Source organism: Leiobunum rupestre, chromosome 2 (assembly GCF_980474605.1).
Source record: "Leiobunum rupestre chromosome 2, qqLeiRupe1.1.hap1, whole genome shotgun sequence".
Classification (NCBI taxonomy): domain Eukaryota; kingdom Metazoa; phylum Arthropoda; class Arachnida; order Opiliones; family Sclerosomatidae; genus Leiobunum; species Leiobunum rupestre.
The window spans coordinates 75820921-75837968 of NC_143385.1; the positions used below are offsets into that span (position 1 = coordinate 75820921).

At 35.8% G+C, this 17048-nt stretch overlaps 1 protein-coding gene across 1 annotated transcript; it reads left to right on the forward strand.

Moving 5' to 3' along the window:
- Positions 1 to 222: 222 nt before the first annotated feature.
- Positions 223 to 8442, forward strand: LOC149959033 (serine/threonine-protein phosphatase PP1-gamma catalytic subunit B). Its single transcript, XM_090166378.1, has 7 exons — positions 223 to 382; positions 1346 to 1477; positions 2960 to 3190; positions 3841 to 3945; positions 6374 to 6597; positions 7368 to 7502; positions 8079 to 8442. Exons 1-7 carry the CDS (start codon positions 328 to 330, stop codon positions 8187 to 8189), a joined length of 993 nt encoding a protein of 330 aa, XP_090022504.1. The 5' UTR covers positions 223 to 327; the 3' UTR covers positions 8190 to 8442.
- The last annotated feature ends 8606 nt before the right edge of the window (positions 8443 to 17048 follow it).

A 17048-nucleotide genomic window follows, 5' to 3' on the forward strand; every position in this document is an offset into this window, starting at 1 on the left:
ATTGAGCAGATTTAAATAAATAAATAAATAAAAATATTTCTTCAATCCTTCAAGTTTCCCCTACACGTTTTCTGGCGGTGGCTTAACCTGCTAATTATAGTTTAGATTTCTTTTCCTTCTGGATTCTTATCTCGTTTCTGTGGTGTCTAAGACATATGACTGACACCATTTTTGCCTTTAAAAAAATAATGCATTGCAGCAGAAGTCCACGATTGTCGGGCTAACTTGTTGCTTTGTGTTATTTATTTTGTTTTAGGATCGAGTCTGGTTTTGGGGTGAGGAAAGGTGTGAGTTTTGGTGTAAAAGTTGGTTTTGTTATTTTTATCAATGGCAGATGCGGAAAAATTAAATATCGATAGTATAATATCAAGACTTCTAGAAGGTATGCAGTGTATTTGTTCTTAAAACCTAGTTTCCGTTAGTGTTAGAATATAGTTTTAACAGGAGTTTTAGGGTAAATAACTAAGCCTTGGTTTTTCTCTTTTGACCATCTAAATTTCAAGGCTATTAATTCGCCCAAAGTGGCGGATATCAATTTCAAGGTGTCCAGTAGTTACTGTTCTTACTTTCAAAATGCTCATCAATTTCAAATTTAATTGTAGAGCTAAATTTTGGTTCTGTAGAACAATACCATAGAATTCATTGTTGGATGATACTGTAACTATTGGAAAACATAACTCCTACTAATGCAAAAGTATTTGCATTGTATTATTACAATATTCTTATCGTAACAAATAGCTCTAGTGTTAAACCAATAGTGAAAAAACATTGAAGAATGTGTTATCTTCTACCACAAATATTGAACTCATATTGATAATATTTTTACCCTGTTGGTCAAGGGTGGGTGATACCATTCCACAGAGTTTAGGGATTTTAGGTAATCACTCAAACCACTTGTTTTTCAATCACACATATCATGAAAATTTTTGGGGAGTAAGCTTTATCCACCCCTGCAGCGTCTCATGGTCACCGTATAATTTGTAAAACTAGTTTAAATTACTGATTTTGGTATCCCAAAAAAATCGTGGAATTTCTATCCCTGGGCCCTCAGCATCCTTAAAGTTTGTGGGATACACAACGATAAAAGTACAGTCTTATATACTTTTGTCACTTTAAAAAAATAGCAACCGTGCTTTTTGAAGCTAGTTCACAATTGAGGAAATCTAACGTGAGGATGGGTCCCAAAACTTTCCGGCGAATTGTTGAAAAATTAATTGCCCTGATTGTGTTAGTACAAAATGTGTTTATTATCGTATAAATATAAAGATGTTCAATAATTAAAATTTAAAAGTGTTTTAAGTAAGAATTTGTAGGTCTCTTTTAATGTTTTTTTTTTTCATTTTAGTTCGTGGATCAAGACCTGGAAAAAATGTTCAATTGACAGAGGCTGAAATCAGGGGCTTATGCTTAAAATCAAGGGAAATTTTTTTAAGTCAACCAATATTATTAGAGCTAGAAGCACCTCTCAAAATTTGTGGTAATTTTTTCTTTTATTTTCTCAACTTATTGTATCAAAGTAATTTGTGGAAAGAGTGCCGCTGTCCACTTTAGGTCCGTTTCTGCAAGGAGATCAACAAAATACCCAATATTCAGTAATCATTGAGTATTGGATCTCACTGTAGGTTTTCCCACTGACAGTTTTGGTTTAACAATGCCCATCTATTGCTGCTCTAAGTTATTGTAAGAGCAAGGTTTCATTGCTTGTTGAGCCACAGACTCAGCGAAGTTTTAAGAAAAGGATTTCTTCTCCATTGAGTTTGTCTCATGAAGATAAACCTAATCTAGCCATAAGCTCTTCATATGGATGGTTCCTCTAAAACCTCTAACCAATATATAAGCAAGTACCCGGCCGATTTATTTTAATGTTCCCTGAGCTTACTTTCTGTAGCCACCCAATTTTATTTTCTTTCCCATCAATCTAAACCAGCCCACTAGTGACGTCACTTTAAATTGCCCAAGGGGAAAACTGTAAATTAAAGTTAAAAAAACTCCACTGACGTCACAAACCCTTTCCCATTCTCCCAGTACACACGTATCGGTGCCTACGTTATTACTTAAGGCTTGTGCACGCTCTGTACCTTGGGGGTGACAGGAGCTTGTTGTTTACGAGCGAAAGACTGATAGGTGGCACTCTTCTTTGAATTATATTTTTCAAATATTTGGAGGATTGGGGCCAAATTTTAGTCAAAATTTCATAGCAAAAACCAAGTATAAACTATTGAATTATACAAACATAAATTAATAGAATTTGAACCAATAATACTTTAAATATCGCTATAGTAGTAATATTTAAATAGAAACACTTCTTTTGATTTTAAACCAAGTTTACTGTTACTTAAAAATTTACTTTTAATATCACAATAGTTTTAATATTAATAAAGTTTTACTATTTCTTCTAAAATATTAAAAATAATACTTTAAAGTGTCACAAAAGTAGTAATATTAACCAAGGAAAATTTGGTTTGACTAATTAAAGTTTGCTATTGCTTTTAAAATAATACTGTTAATATAACAACAGTAATAGTAATATTAAAAATAGGAACATGTGGTTTGACTTTAACCAAAGTTTGGTATTGCGTTTAAAATATTTATAATATCGCAGCTGTAATGTTAATGTTAGATGTAAACACTAGTTTACTGATTCTTGTTTACTAATGCAGCCTTATAAAACTAAGGTTTGGTTAAGTTCACCATGCTGTGTGAGAGTAGAATTTTTTTTTTTTTAAATAGAGCTAATACCCAAGGCACCACCTTCGCCCACATAAGCAATGTTGCTTGTGCGTGATCAAGTAACAGGTGGCCGGGTTACAATGCGTAGGAGGGTGGTGGCAAGCCCTTCATGCCACGCGAGCCAACAGCTCCCTACACTAACTATTACCATTAACCTCAGCAAGTTTAATTAGTACGAGCTTCTGTACCATTCTTTTCTTTTCTAATTAATCTTATGTTTTATTTGCAGGTGACATTCATGGTCAATATTATGACTTGCTTCGACTGTTTGAATATGGCGGCTTTCCACCTGAAAGCAATTATCTATTTCTTGGGGATTACGTAGATAGAGGAAAACAGTCATTAGAAACAATCTGTCTTCTGTTAGCCTACAAAATCAAGTATCCAGAAAACTTCTTTTTACTAAGAGGGAATCATGAATGCGCAAGCATTAATCGAATATATGGATTTTATGAAGAATGTAAGTTTTATTTTTATTGCATAGCTTGAGGTAAATTACCATGTTATGGGATTATAATAATAATAATAAATAATATCGCTATTTGGGGTGAAGCAAAAAATATCATGGTCTCGAGCGATATTATTTTAAATACTACTTTCACACTTGCTTTGTTTCACTTAAAAATTAAATTAGGGTTAATTTTCATGTTTTCCGTCATCACTATGTCTTCAATAACTTTACAACCACAAATCAGATTTGAAAAATGAAACCAGATTATGTTTCCGAATATTATGAAGCTTCGAATAAGCGTAGGCACGACAGTTTATTTTTTCATGACATCATTTTGGAGGGGTTTGGCTATTTCAAGCTTTGCTCGCCCCCTAATTGTGGTAGGGCATTAATTTTCACCTACATTATTTTCGTGAGGATTTTCTTTCAAAAAAGCCCTCAATCGGCTCTCTACCGAAAATAGAAACAAAATGGCTGCCAAGAGAAAATGGCCAGAAACTTCTGATCAGGACTGTACTTCGATCACTTGTACAACCTTTTTTCTCTTGTTGCCACAAGATTCTTAAACTTCAATTTTAATCCATTAAGTTATTGGTTTTATTGATAATTCAATTATTAACTGTTATATTTATAAACTAAAAAAGTCAGTCTTTTTATAGGTAAAAGGAGGTACAACATTAAATTATGGAAAACATTCACTGATTGTTTCAATTGTCTTCCTGTTGCTGCCATTGTTGATGAGAAAATATTTTGTTGTCATGGAGGTACGTGTGTATTATATTGAAGGTATACAGAGTGGCTGTCCTATACAACAAACTATTATCAGGAAACTATATATGTATACACTTGGAATGTCTAAAGGTCCCATTGGCACTGTGCTTTAAAAGCGGCTCGAGAAATGGGCAGAGCTAATGAATGTGAGACGTAACATACGTGTTTTATCAAATTCATTAGCTTACTGCCATTGCTAAGAAGTCCCATTGTGGTAAGAAAATGAAGGACACTCACTCGGGTGAAATACAGAAAACTAATTTAGGATACCCCGATTAGTTCCCAGACTTCCCACGCTAAAGATCGGGAAGAATTTGCCATGCTCTTCGGAAAACTGTTCTAGTTTTGCTAAAAGTAACTTATTTAGATGGTTAGAAATAGAGCAAAGGAGCTAAGTAAACTTCTATTTGAGGTTAGACTGGGAGCTAAGTCTGGCTTAGCAAGGCACGAGCCAAACCTTGATCAGCTGTCAACCACACCCATTACTATGAAAATCATCAGGTTCACCATAGTCTTCCTTAATCTATACATCCGTATTTTCCTGCCATTATAAATGACTCTTCTTTGTGTCAGTAAAGTGGTGGTTTGTTTTAAAATATTTTATGAAAGCTTTTAAAAGAAGTTTGCGCTAGTGAAAAAGTCATTTGTTGGTGTAACGTTGAGACCAATTACATAGTTGATTATTATTGCGAAAATATTAACTCTTTCATTGACATAATTTTAACATAGTTGATTTACATGTTTATACGACTTAATTTACTAATCTCATTCAAGAAATATCAGCATGCAAATTATTTGCAATTCTATGATTAACATTTTAATATGAACCACAAATGGACTGGAATTGAGAGGATAATACTACCTTTTCGCATTTTTTAAAATCTATGATATTCATTCATTAATTACGTGAGGTGATTTTGACGATTTTTCAACCCCCCCTCCCCCCTTGGTGAGATGTCCTGAGATTTGGGCTAAACCCCCTCCCTCCCCCCCTAATATCACGTGAGATTTTCAAAATGCGTATTTTTAGTGTAAATACGTTAGTATGTGTTTGATAGCGTTAAATTTATTTAAAAAAAATATTTGCTTTATTATTTATATTTAAGACTAGTATAGACAGAACGTTGTCTGGAAACGGTCTATTAACAAAACATTTAAATACGCCACCATCGTGTATTCAGTTTTATGAACAAATTCAAGGCAGTTGCAAAATAAAGTGAAGTAAAGTAGAACTCCTTAAATTGCAAATAACAAGGTGCACAATGCACATGTGTTCAAGGTATTTTAACAGAATAAGATTGTTTGAACGTGTTTTTTCGGTAAAGAGAATAACTATAAAGGTTTTATTATTATATTTTCCCATCATAGCCTACGTAGAACTTTAGAATTAGTTGGAATTAAAATGGGTTTTATATAATGGTATATTAGTATTACCTAAACAAACTATTATATTTTGTGTGGTAGTGTACCCTACTACATCAGAAAAATATGGGGTGTTTGAGGACAGCAATAGTTTTAGTTTCACTTTTGATTTTAAGATTTTTGATCTTAAACGTTAATTCAGGATTATTAAGCTTAATTCTTAACTATATGCACTATCACTGTTATGTTAAATTAATGAAGTAATAAAAAATACAGAATAGAAAAAGGACTTACAATTTTAATTTCGTCTGAGTCAAATGAGTGATTGCTAACGGTATAATCAGGTTTCGTTAAAGGGAATAGAACCTCCAACGTGTTCTTTATGGAAGACCCCATCAATTTCCATTTTCCCTTCACAATCAGCGATTATCAGCTCCGCAGGCGTGGAAAGCCATGATAGGCAGCGGACAATATTGGAACCCTCGGAGGGCGACAGAAATATCAGAGGTTATATTCCCTTTAATCTATAAGACTGAATATGATCGTCGATCGGCTAAAACGTCGACGCGGTTGGATGGAATCTATAACTTACGGTTATTCCTACGTTGGTAGCCGCCGGACTTGGAAAGGAAAAATTCGTAATTGGAATCTTGGACAATACTACAACAGACGCATTTATATTTATTATGTATGTTCTTCTTTAATTTTCTCTGTAATTGACTTTATTTATACGGCGTTTTTTTCGTGGAACACCGATCGGATAGTCGACAAAGTGAAGGTTTATGGGCACCCTATCTACGGTGGGTCCCAATGCACTGCATCGGCGTAGTTACGCCACTGCGCAAAGGTGTTATTGTGTAGCATTTAGTCATATTTTAGTTGAAACATGTTTTACTTATAAATTTAGCCCACTTTGCTCTCAATTTTACGCTGTTTCTTGTGGAAAAAAAATTACGTTATATTTAACGAAAACCCACCCCCTCCCCCCTAAACGCCTCACGTAATTAATGGACGGCCCCTAATCAATGTTGATAGTTATTAATTTGAGAATTTTTACAGGATTGAGCCCCGATTTGCAATCCATGGAACAAATTCGTCGTATAATGCGTCCTACTGACGTTCCCGATCAAGGGTTGTTATGTGATTTGTTATGGTCTGACCCTGACAAGGACGTTATGGGATGGGGAGAAAATGATAGGGGTGTGTCTTACACATTTGGAGCTGATGTTGTTGCCAAGTTTTTGCACAAACATGACCTTGATCTTATATGTAGAGCTCATCAAGTAAGTTTATTTTATTTTGATTGGGTTTTACTCAGGGTTCGTATGGAACCTGGAGAAGTCAGGGATTTTCAAATAGGGAAAAAAGTCAGATAAGTAATTTAAATAATATCGTAAAAAGTCAGCAACTTTATAAATCAACAAACTGCATCGCAGAGAAAAATTAGGTATCTTCTCTTGGGCACTCATGTCCGGCACCTTTAATAATCAGCTAGGCTAATACCCAAGGCACCCCCTTAGGCCTAAGTCATCGAGCGACTTTTGTAGCAATAATATGTTATTATAAAGTAAAATGAAGTTTGTGATATTTAAAAAAAAAAATTTCACTTTGTATCTTTACCTATGAAAACATGAAATTTACCAGGGATATTTCCAAAAATGGACAGGGATAACCTGGATAAGTCGGGAAATTTGTTACTGTACTCCCAATTTCCAATAAGCGTGAATATTTACTGGAAATAGTACCCCATCATCATTTTTCATTAATATCTGGTTGAAAAATTATATATCTTAAATGTATTAAAAGTATTTATTTAGAAAGGTATACAAATTATAAATCTTATTACTATAATCTTAGTAAAAAATTCCGTACTTGTCCAAAAATTGCTTGACCATTCCAAATCTTGTTCCCATTTAACAATTCATTAAATGTTTAATAATAATTATTAATCAGATAGGCTAATACCCAAAAAATGGTTTAGGGACACTGACTATCCATTTTATGAGTTTCCTTGAGATTTTATATCTATTTTCCTTGTTTATATTTTTTATAGGTAGTTGAAGATGGCTATGAGTTTTTTGCAAAACGACAGTTAGTAACATTGTTTTCTGCTCCAAATTACTGTGGTGAATTTGACAATGCGGGTGCCATGATGAGTGTGGATGAGACACTCATGTGCTCCTTCCAGGTATGTTTAAAATATTCCATATTAAATTTAACGTGTTTTTTGATAAGATCTTGGCAAACCTTTTTATATGTTATACTTTAACTAAAAAAAGTAATTTTAGTAAGTAAAAAATGTCTATTTTTACAGAGCTAAATAAAAAAAATTCCTGAAATATTAAGAAATTGTTCTGCCCAAATAATTTTTGCTTTTCACAATTAAATAAAAGGGTTGCCAGAGTACCTGGAGAACATTGACAAGGAAGTTAAAAAAAAGGAATCTAAAAATATGGGAAAAATGAATTTAAAGAAATAATAAATTGGGGAATTTAATAATTGTTTTCAAATGGGAAACTTTTACTTCAGTAGAAATTGTAAAATTTTGGGTTAAAAAAGTGTGGAGAATCCTTGGAAAGTCATGGAAAAATCCCAGGAAATGATTAAGGAATACTGAGAAAGTCGAAGAATTTCTTAAGAAAACTGTGGCAACCTGAATAAGGGATGACAAAATATTTCGGATTAGTGTTTTAAATAGTATACATAACATAAAAATTTTTGTTTAGAGCTCATTAAATACAATGATTACCTTGTTCCTTTCTAGATATTAAAGCCAGCAGATAAGAAAAAGTTTCCATACGGAGGAATAAATCCAAATCGCCCCATAACACCACCGCGAGGTGGACAAGTTCCCAAGAAAGCTGGAAAAAAATAACATTAGCTTAATCCCAAGCTTCCCAATTTTCCCTTGGCTATTCTGTGTAAATTTCCCACACCAAGTTTCAACAGAAACTTGATAAAAATTCCTTTTCATGCCATTTGAAAAAGACGAATTTGAATATGTAAGATAACCTTTTGAGGAAAGAACCGGAACACTATATAAGGAACTTGTTAATAAACTCTTCTGAAAATATATTAAACCCAGCAAAATGTTTTTTATTCGAATAAATCGACTTTTCTTTTAATAAGTAGTCGATTTTTATTGGGAAGTTGTGTTGGGAAATTTTATAAACAAAAACGTTGATAGTAGTTAATACTCAGCATAAATAGTAAAAGAAATCCATCCATGCATTTTTCAAAATGTTCATTATATAAAGCTGTTAAATTTTTTTGCAAATTGTCCATTAATACTGTGCGCAATTCCTTTGTGCAAATGTAAACTGCAAGACCTTTTTTAAGTATTTAAAAATTTTAATCTTTTTTTTAATATTTGGACTGCTGCTAGTATGATTTTTGTTAAGTTACAATAAAATAAGTGTTCATCTAAACTGAATCATGGGCAATAAATTTAGTTTGTGCATTAGAAAGTTTCAAATGCGGGTTTGGTTAAGAAGGATCTTTAATAAATTCTTAAAACGTTTATTCAGTGTTGAATCTCCTAATTATTTACATATTAGAGAGTGCGTAGAATCAATTATTTAATTGATTGTTGTTGCTGTGAAGTTTGATAGTAATATAATCAAAATGTAGGACCAAGATGTATTTATATTATACTTTGAATGAATATGTTAACAATTTTTATTCATCCTAATCCATTTGTCTGCGAAGTATACAGCCCTTAATATCAATAAAATTGGGTCGCAGTATACCTTTTGTTCCCTGAAACTTCCATCTTCGAATGAAGTTTAACATAGGCAGATTTTATATGTCACCTGCTTATCTGTTCATGTCCAGTGCTATAAGGGACAAAATAAATTTTTCTCAATAATTATCCGTCATTACGTATAGGTATTATTATTATTGAGTGGGGAGAAGGGCCACAATATGCCCATTCAAACACTTTGACCAATGGTCCATTGTGCAACCCCAGACCTTATAACTTAAAAAGTTTGATGTCCGACACAAATCGGAATCCTTTCGGTCGGCATGTTATGGAAATCGGAGGTTTCCAACTGATGCAAACGCACCTACAAAGTACACGAGAGGAACTTTCCTCCTCGACCTGACATACCCTACAGATTGGATCATCACAGACTCCAATCATGTGAAGATGTCTATTTAGAAGGCAGTGACCAGTTAATAGGCCAACAACCAACCTAATATTAGATTTGGAGAGGGGCCCGAGATAAACTCTTTAGCCTGCCTTTGGCCATCCATCTCAAGCCAGAGCTTGAGTTGACGATCAGTCATAGAATTAGAGATAAGGCCATGCGCTATGCCAGAGGGGATAGGAATGGCAGGTTCTATACCTAAGAACCTAGCCTCTGCCTCCTTCTTGGCCAGGACATCGGCCCTCTCATTACCATAGAACCCCCGTTGGCCGGGAACCCAATAGATTTGAACTTTATTGTTGGTGCCGAGCTCCAAAAGGAGATTCAAATGGCTATAAACCAGTTTAAAAGAAATCTGAACCTGGTTAAGAGCCTTAAGGGCTGCGTGACTATCCGAATAGATTTGGATAACCTTGCCATGAAGCTTTTTTTAAGACAAAGTCAACGCAGAAGCAGATAGCGGCGATTTCCGCCTGAAAAACACTAGCATACACACCAAAGCTTTCCAAGAGGCTGAGATTATTCCCGAACCTGAACCAGAGTGAGTCTTAGACCCATCGGTGAACGATCTTTCCAACATCCCGGCGAAGCAAATCTTGTGCTTCATTTCAGAGACTGGGCTTTTCCATGTTTAAAAGGCTGGGGCTGCACAATGGACCTCTGGTTGAAGTGCTAGGTTGGGTCTAACCCAACCCTTAATAATAAAAGACCCATCGGTAAACCAGACGATTTCTCCTCTGGCTAGGTATAGGTAAGTAAAATCTTTGAATCTCTTCCGAAATTGAATTTGTTAAAAATTTATAAGGGTACATGTATGTCCGTTAAAGCATTTTGGAGAGATAACACCCATGGACTATACCAAATAAAGCCCCTTAATACTACAAAGCTAAGCTTGACTTGCCATTGGGAAAATCTGCCTGGGAATTTAGATCATATATACTCTTCAGTTATTGAAAACTTCAAATCTTATCTTAAAGGGTTTTCCATTTGACTGCCCTCTAGTGCTCTAGATCGCACTGATCAATTTATTCCATTTGCATGCTCGGATCTGCTCTGATCAAGTTTCGCGTGTTCCATTTCCTGCTCTTGGGTGCTTGGAGATTGCCCAAAACTGATCTGCCAATTTTGTCAGATAAAGATTGAGATTGGAGCGAATTTTTGCATGTTCCTTTGAGATTTTTGGCTGAACTAGGCTCAAATTCAAATTACTAAAACCAAAAAGCACAGGAATATGTTTATGGAATGTTCCATTGGTGATTTTACTCTAGTTGATTGGGGCAAGATCTATTAAGTTAAGAGACAAATTTTGAGCGAATCTTGAGCAATCAAATGGAAAACGCTATTAGCCACTATTTTTATTTCATTAAACATGGGTCAAGTATCTATTGTGGTAAGAAAAGTCCTGCTGCTGTGTTTCTCATGGATGCAGGGCAACAGGCACCATTTAATGTAAAACCAGGTTGTTGTGGAACTACCAAAGAAATATAGATTATTTTCTTTTTGCCTCGAAGGCATATGTGCCGAATTACCGCGTTTATTCCCATTAAAAATGGTCTTTCATACCTTTGTTGTGGTTTATTTGCAATATTTTGAGCGTCGGTGGTTTTTCCAATGTTCAATTCATCTACAGTGCAGTTCACTATCATCACATTCCATTTGCATTACTAATATGTACCTGCTTTTTCTAAGAAGAAAAATTTTCTGGTGTTTGAGGTTGTGTTAACATAATTGCCATAACTAATCTTGAGGACTGATGGAACTGAAATGATGAAGCTTATAATTCATCTCACTTTTGTAGCTGCAGATCATTGGAAATCTACTGACGATTTACTTTATTTAAGTTATTGATTTGGGAGACTGTCCTAGAGGGGTCCAGTAAAATTTTGATTAACTTGTGAGACCAAGGAGAGGCACCTAAGAAGAATTTCTGCTGTATCCTTCTTTCGCCTTACATATTGGGAACTATATTTTTTCCTTAGTTCTGATGGGATGGGTTTTTAAGGGGGGGTGAGAACCAGAGGTTTGCATCATATTAAAGGAAACCATCAGAAAAGGGGGTAAGGCGATACTTTAGTTAGTCTTTCTGGTGACTCTAGGAAATATTTCATATATATTAAACTTATTATTTACCATGGTGAATATTAGTAGAAATTATGTTTAATTCAGAGAAAACGGCCTGGTATTAGAAGATAAAACTTATTTTATACAAGACGTTTCGAGCCGAGGCTCTTCTTCAGTCGTTCGTTAGTTTTAATTTGATTTAAAATTTTACCACGCACCATATTCAAGTTCTAATATCACGCGAGCAGAAGGTCTATGTGTCATAAAATAAACAAAAGTTTTTCTGATTTTAACAATTTACGTGTGTAATAAAATCAATGTAACCGATAAATCCAAAGTATATGTAAGTCAGTGTAAATATAAAATAATCACAATATTACCCCAATTAGTTATTTCCTGACATCCTTTATCTAAATTTAAATTACCTAGTTTACGAATATACAATCCTTCATAGAATTTTCTTTTGTACCAATTGGTTTCACATTTTAAAATTTTGTAATCATCCCATTTAATAGAGTGGTTTAACGTAGACCAAATATGTTTTGAAATTCCGTTATTCATATCGCCCTTAGCCACGCAGGATTTATGTTCACGAAACCCGTCTAAAATGGAACGTCTTGTTTCACCAATATACGTTTTTCCACATGAGCAAGGGATTTCATAAATAACGCCTCGAATGGCGGAATCCTCTATTTTAGTTTTTAAATGAGAAATTTGATTTTTTAGTATATTAGTGGTTTTTGATACTAAGTTTATTTTATAATTTTTCAAAATACGTTTAAGTTTCTCTGTGGTTTTAGGTATATAGGGTAAAACTAAAACCTCTTTAGGTTTACTTTTCATATCAGGAGGCATACTGATTAAGTTTCTGTCAAATATAAGTGTTTTTGGATAATCTGATTCAATTAACTGATTTTTAATTTATCCGCAATTGGGTTACTGATGTTTTTACAACCTTGTAAAAACATCAGTCGTAAAAGGTTTAAAACACCATATTGAATCCATATCTGATAACCCAATTGCGGATAAATTAAAAATTAAAAATCAGTTAATTGAATCAGATTATCCAAAAACACTTATAGAAACCATATTTGACAGAAACTTAATCAGTATGCCTCCTGATATGAAAAGTAAACCTAAAGAGGATGTTTTAGTTTTACCCTATATACCTAAAACCACAGAGAAACTTAAACGTATTTTGAAAAATTATAAAATAAACTTAGTATCAAAAACCACTAATATACTAAAATAGAGGATTCCACCATTCGAGGCGTTATTTATGAAATCCCTTGCTCATGTGGAAAAACGTATATTGGTGAAACAAAACGTTCCATTTTAGATGGGTTTCGTGAACATAAATCCTGCGTGGCTAAGGGCGATATGAATAACGGAATTTCAAAACATATTTGGTCTATGTTAAACCACTCTATTAAATGGGATGATTACAAAATTTTAAAATGTGAAACCAATTGGTAGAAAAGAAAATTCTATGAAGGATTGTATATTCGTAAACTAGGTAATTTAAATTTAGATAAAGGATGTCAGGAAGTAACTATGTTCAATGCAAGGGATGCCAAGGCCTATGCTGTTATTGCATTGAGTATCAATGAGAATTTAAGAAGTCTTGTTGAAGGGACTGACACTTCTGTTGAAATATGGTCGGCGTTAGCAAACGTATTTGAACCTAAGACACGAGCTAGAATAGCTGTATTGAGAAAAGAATTTTATTCAACAGCATATCAACCCGGGGAAAGTATGGCAGAATTTATTGGCAGGCTTTATAATATAAAGACTCAGCTGGCCAATGCAGGGAAGATTGTAGACGACGATGAACTATCGTATCAGCTGATAGGGTCACTCCCAGATGATTATAATTCCTTGGCATTACAAATATATCAATTTCCCGATTCCAATTTTAAACCCGAGGTAATAAAGAAAATGTTGCTTGCAGAATATGGGCGCCAGGTGGCCAAGGAACAGAGCTTGGTAGATGGTTCTGATGCGTTATTCGTAAATACGAAAAGTAAAGAACCTAAGAGGAATGACAATCGAAGGTTGTTTAAAGGGAAATGTTACAATTGTGATAAGTATGGCCACTGTTTTGCCGATTGTAAAGGTCAAGGCAAAGGGAAGAGTTACTTAAAGGGAAAGGAGAAAAAGGAAGATCATACGAATAGAGCTGGTTTATTTGCTACAGCGTTTTGTACTGCTGACGCAACACAAGAATGGATAGTTGATACGGGTGCTACACACCATTTCTGCAATAACAAACACTGGTTCTATACCTATGAATCTTGTGATGTAACTGAGGTCTCTGTAGGAGAGGGGGAAACTAAAGCCGAAGGGCGAGGATCTGTATGGTTAGAGGTCCATTATGAAGATAAGATTAATTATATGCCCGTTTAGGACACGTGAATGAGTATGATCTAAAATATATGGCAAACAACAGCATGCTACAAGGACTTGATCCTATTAAGGGAGAACTCCAGACCTGTATTCCCTGTAAGATTGCCAAAAGTACTAAAACACCGCATAAAAGTTTGGATAATATACGAAATCAGACGTTATTGGAATTAGCTCATGCTGATGTCTGGGGTCCGTCTCCCGTTACATCCCTAGGAGGAGCTCGCTATTATCTAGCATTGGTGGATGATTATAGTAGATTTATTAAAATATACATATTGGCCAAGAAAAGTGACGTTTTTGCTTGTTTCGAGAATTATAAAGCCGAGGTGGAAAAACAAACAGGGACCACAATAAAAGCCCTCCGTACAGATAATGGTTTGGAGTTTTGCGCCGAGTACCTAGAGAAGTATTGCCGTAGAGAGGGTATTAGGCATGAAAAAACTAATGTATATTAACCCGCCATGAATGGTGTTGCGGAACGAATAAATCGTACGTTGATGGATATGGTCAGGGCTATCCTGGAGGATTCTAAGTTACCTACTAAGTTATGGGCTGAGCTAGTCACAACATCAGCTTACATTAAAAACCATCTGAAGCATTCTAAACTCGGTAATTCCACCCCATTAGAACTCTGGTGTGGTAACAAACCTAGTGCCCGACACCTTAAAAGGATTGGTTGTCTGACGTTCATGCACATCCCCAAACAAAAGCGTAAAAGCAAATTGCAACAGAGAGCGAAACAAGGTGTATTGGTGGGATATGCACTACATACTAAAGGATATAGAATATGGTTTCCTAATGACAATCACGTACTAGAGAATAAACATGTCTCATTTGACGAAAATATATTGGGTGTAGAGAAATGTAACATAAAGAGAGGAGAGGAATTTTTCCAGTGGCCCTGTATCACCGATCCAGAAATAGTTCGTACTGATGAGGAACAAACGACTTCTACCAACCCAGAAGAACAAACAGGTGATGAACCATTAGTCCCGGAGGCGACCATCAAAGAAATCAAAGAACAATTGCCAGAAAATAAGACACTGCCTGCAGATTGGAGCTATGAGGTCGTCACACGACAAAAGGGCGCTACTGCGGGTGCGATTGATATTTATTACAGGAATCCAGAAGGCAAACGGCTTCGTTCCAAAAATGAGGTGATGGCGTACTTACAGAGCAAGGGACTAACACATGACATCACATTGTTTGACTTCTCGAAGAAGAACTACGAATCTCCATCATCCAGTACATCAAATTTAGCTTCATTACCGGAAATAATGGATTCACCAGCAGCACTATTTGCCGATGTGATTATCCCACAAACTTATGATGAAGCTATGTCCTCACCGGAGAAGGTGAAATGGGAAGAGGCCATGGCGGATGAGTATCAAACTCTCAATAGTCGACAAGTTATGGAGACTGTATCACTACCCCAGAACAAGAAGATTGTCGGATGCCGTTGGGTATTTGCGGTGAAGAAGAATAGTGAAGGGACCATTATCCGTTACCGATCTCGTCTGGTAGCGCAAGGTTATAATCAAGTGGAAGGTCTGGACTACGATGATTCTTTCTCACCCGTAGTCAACTTTAGTTTGATTCGATTTTTTGTAGCCTTGTTTGTCGTGCAACTTGGTTGGGTGCACTCATTGCTAGATGTTAAGAATGCTTATCTCTATGGCGAATTGGACCGCGATATTTACATGAGACAAATTCCTGGTTTCGTAACTCATGATCCGACTATTTATTGCTTGAAGATCAAGAAAGCTCTGTATGGCCTGCCTCAAAGCGGAAGGCAGTGGTTTATTGAATTGGATCGTACTTTTAAGCAACTTGGATTCGAGAAGGTACTTGGTACCAATTGCGTGTATTGCATTCCAGGACGAGCGATAATCCTCGTTTATGTTGACGATATACCGATTATAGCAAAGAATACCGAAATCCTGGAAGATATAAAAGACAAAATCGCCAAGCTGTATGAAGTTAAATGTATGGGTCAAATTAAAACGCTTCTAGGCGTGGATTTCGCCACCCAGAGTGATGACAATAGTTTAAAACTGAACCAAACAAGGTATATCAAGCAGGTTGCTGTACGATTCAATATCAAGGCGGACGAACCAGTTAGTCTCCCAATGAGCCCAAATATCATTTTAACTAGAGAAGATTGTCCAAAGACCCCAGGGGAAGTTGACACCAAGGAATACCAGGCACTAATAGGCTGTCTCCTCTTTCTCGCCTACAAGCAAACCCTCACTGTGTACCATAAGGCCATCCGCGAGGCCAAGAGGGACTCGTGGAGGAATTTCTGTGAGAATATCTCTGATATTCCTAGTACGGCAAAGTTAATGAAAATTATGGCCAACGATAAGACTAAACATCTTGACACTATCAAGTTGAAAGATGGCAGTCATTCTTCGTCGGGTAAGGAGACTCTAACTCATATGTTAGATGTACACTTTCCCGACTCCAGAATTACAAACAGTACTGATTCTGACCCCCTTCCTATTAGGATTGCACGTACCAAAAGGGAGGACTGGGCGGTGGCGAACAAAATTGTCACGCACTCGCGACTTATTTGGGCTATAAAGTCTCCAGGGCCGGATGGGATACTTCCCATTCTGTTGCAGGAGGGCATTGACATTGTCTGCCCAATGCTGAGTAGAATCTATAGGGCTTGTATTGCCCTTGGATATATTCCTAGCACCTGGAAGCTTTCTAGGGTGATCTTTATTCCGAAGCCAGGGAAATCTAACTATCTCGAGGCTAAGGCTTTTAGACCAATCAGTTTGACTTCTTTTTTTCTAAAGATTTTGGAGAAATTGGTAGACAACTATATTAGGGGAGAGGTTATTTCTCATACACCTCTCTCGACGGCTCAGTATGCCTACCAAAAAGGCAAATCTACTGAGACTGCCCTTCATGGCATAACCAATTGCATTGAAAGGGCTATTAACTTTAAGGAAATAGCATTAGCTGTGTTCCTTGATATTGAGGGCGCCTTTGATAAGGTGTCCAGCGCAGTCATCATGAAGGCTGCTAAGCGCTTTGGCATTAATGACACTGTGTCTCTGGCTCAAAGCTATGCTGACGAATCGTGTGGTGGTATCCTCCCTACTCGG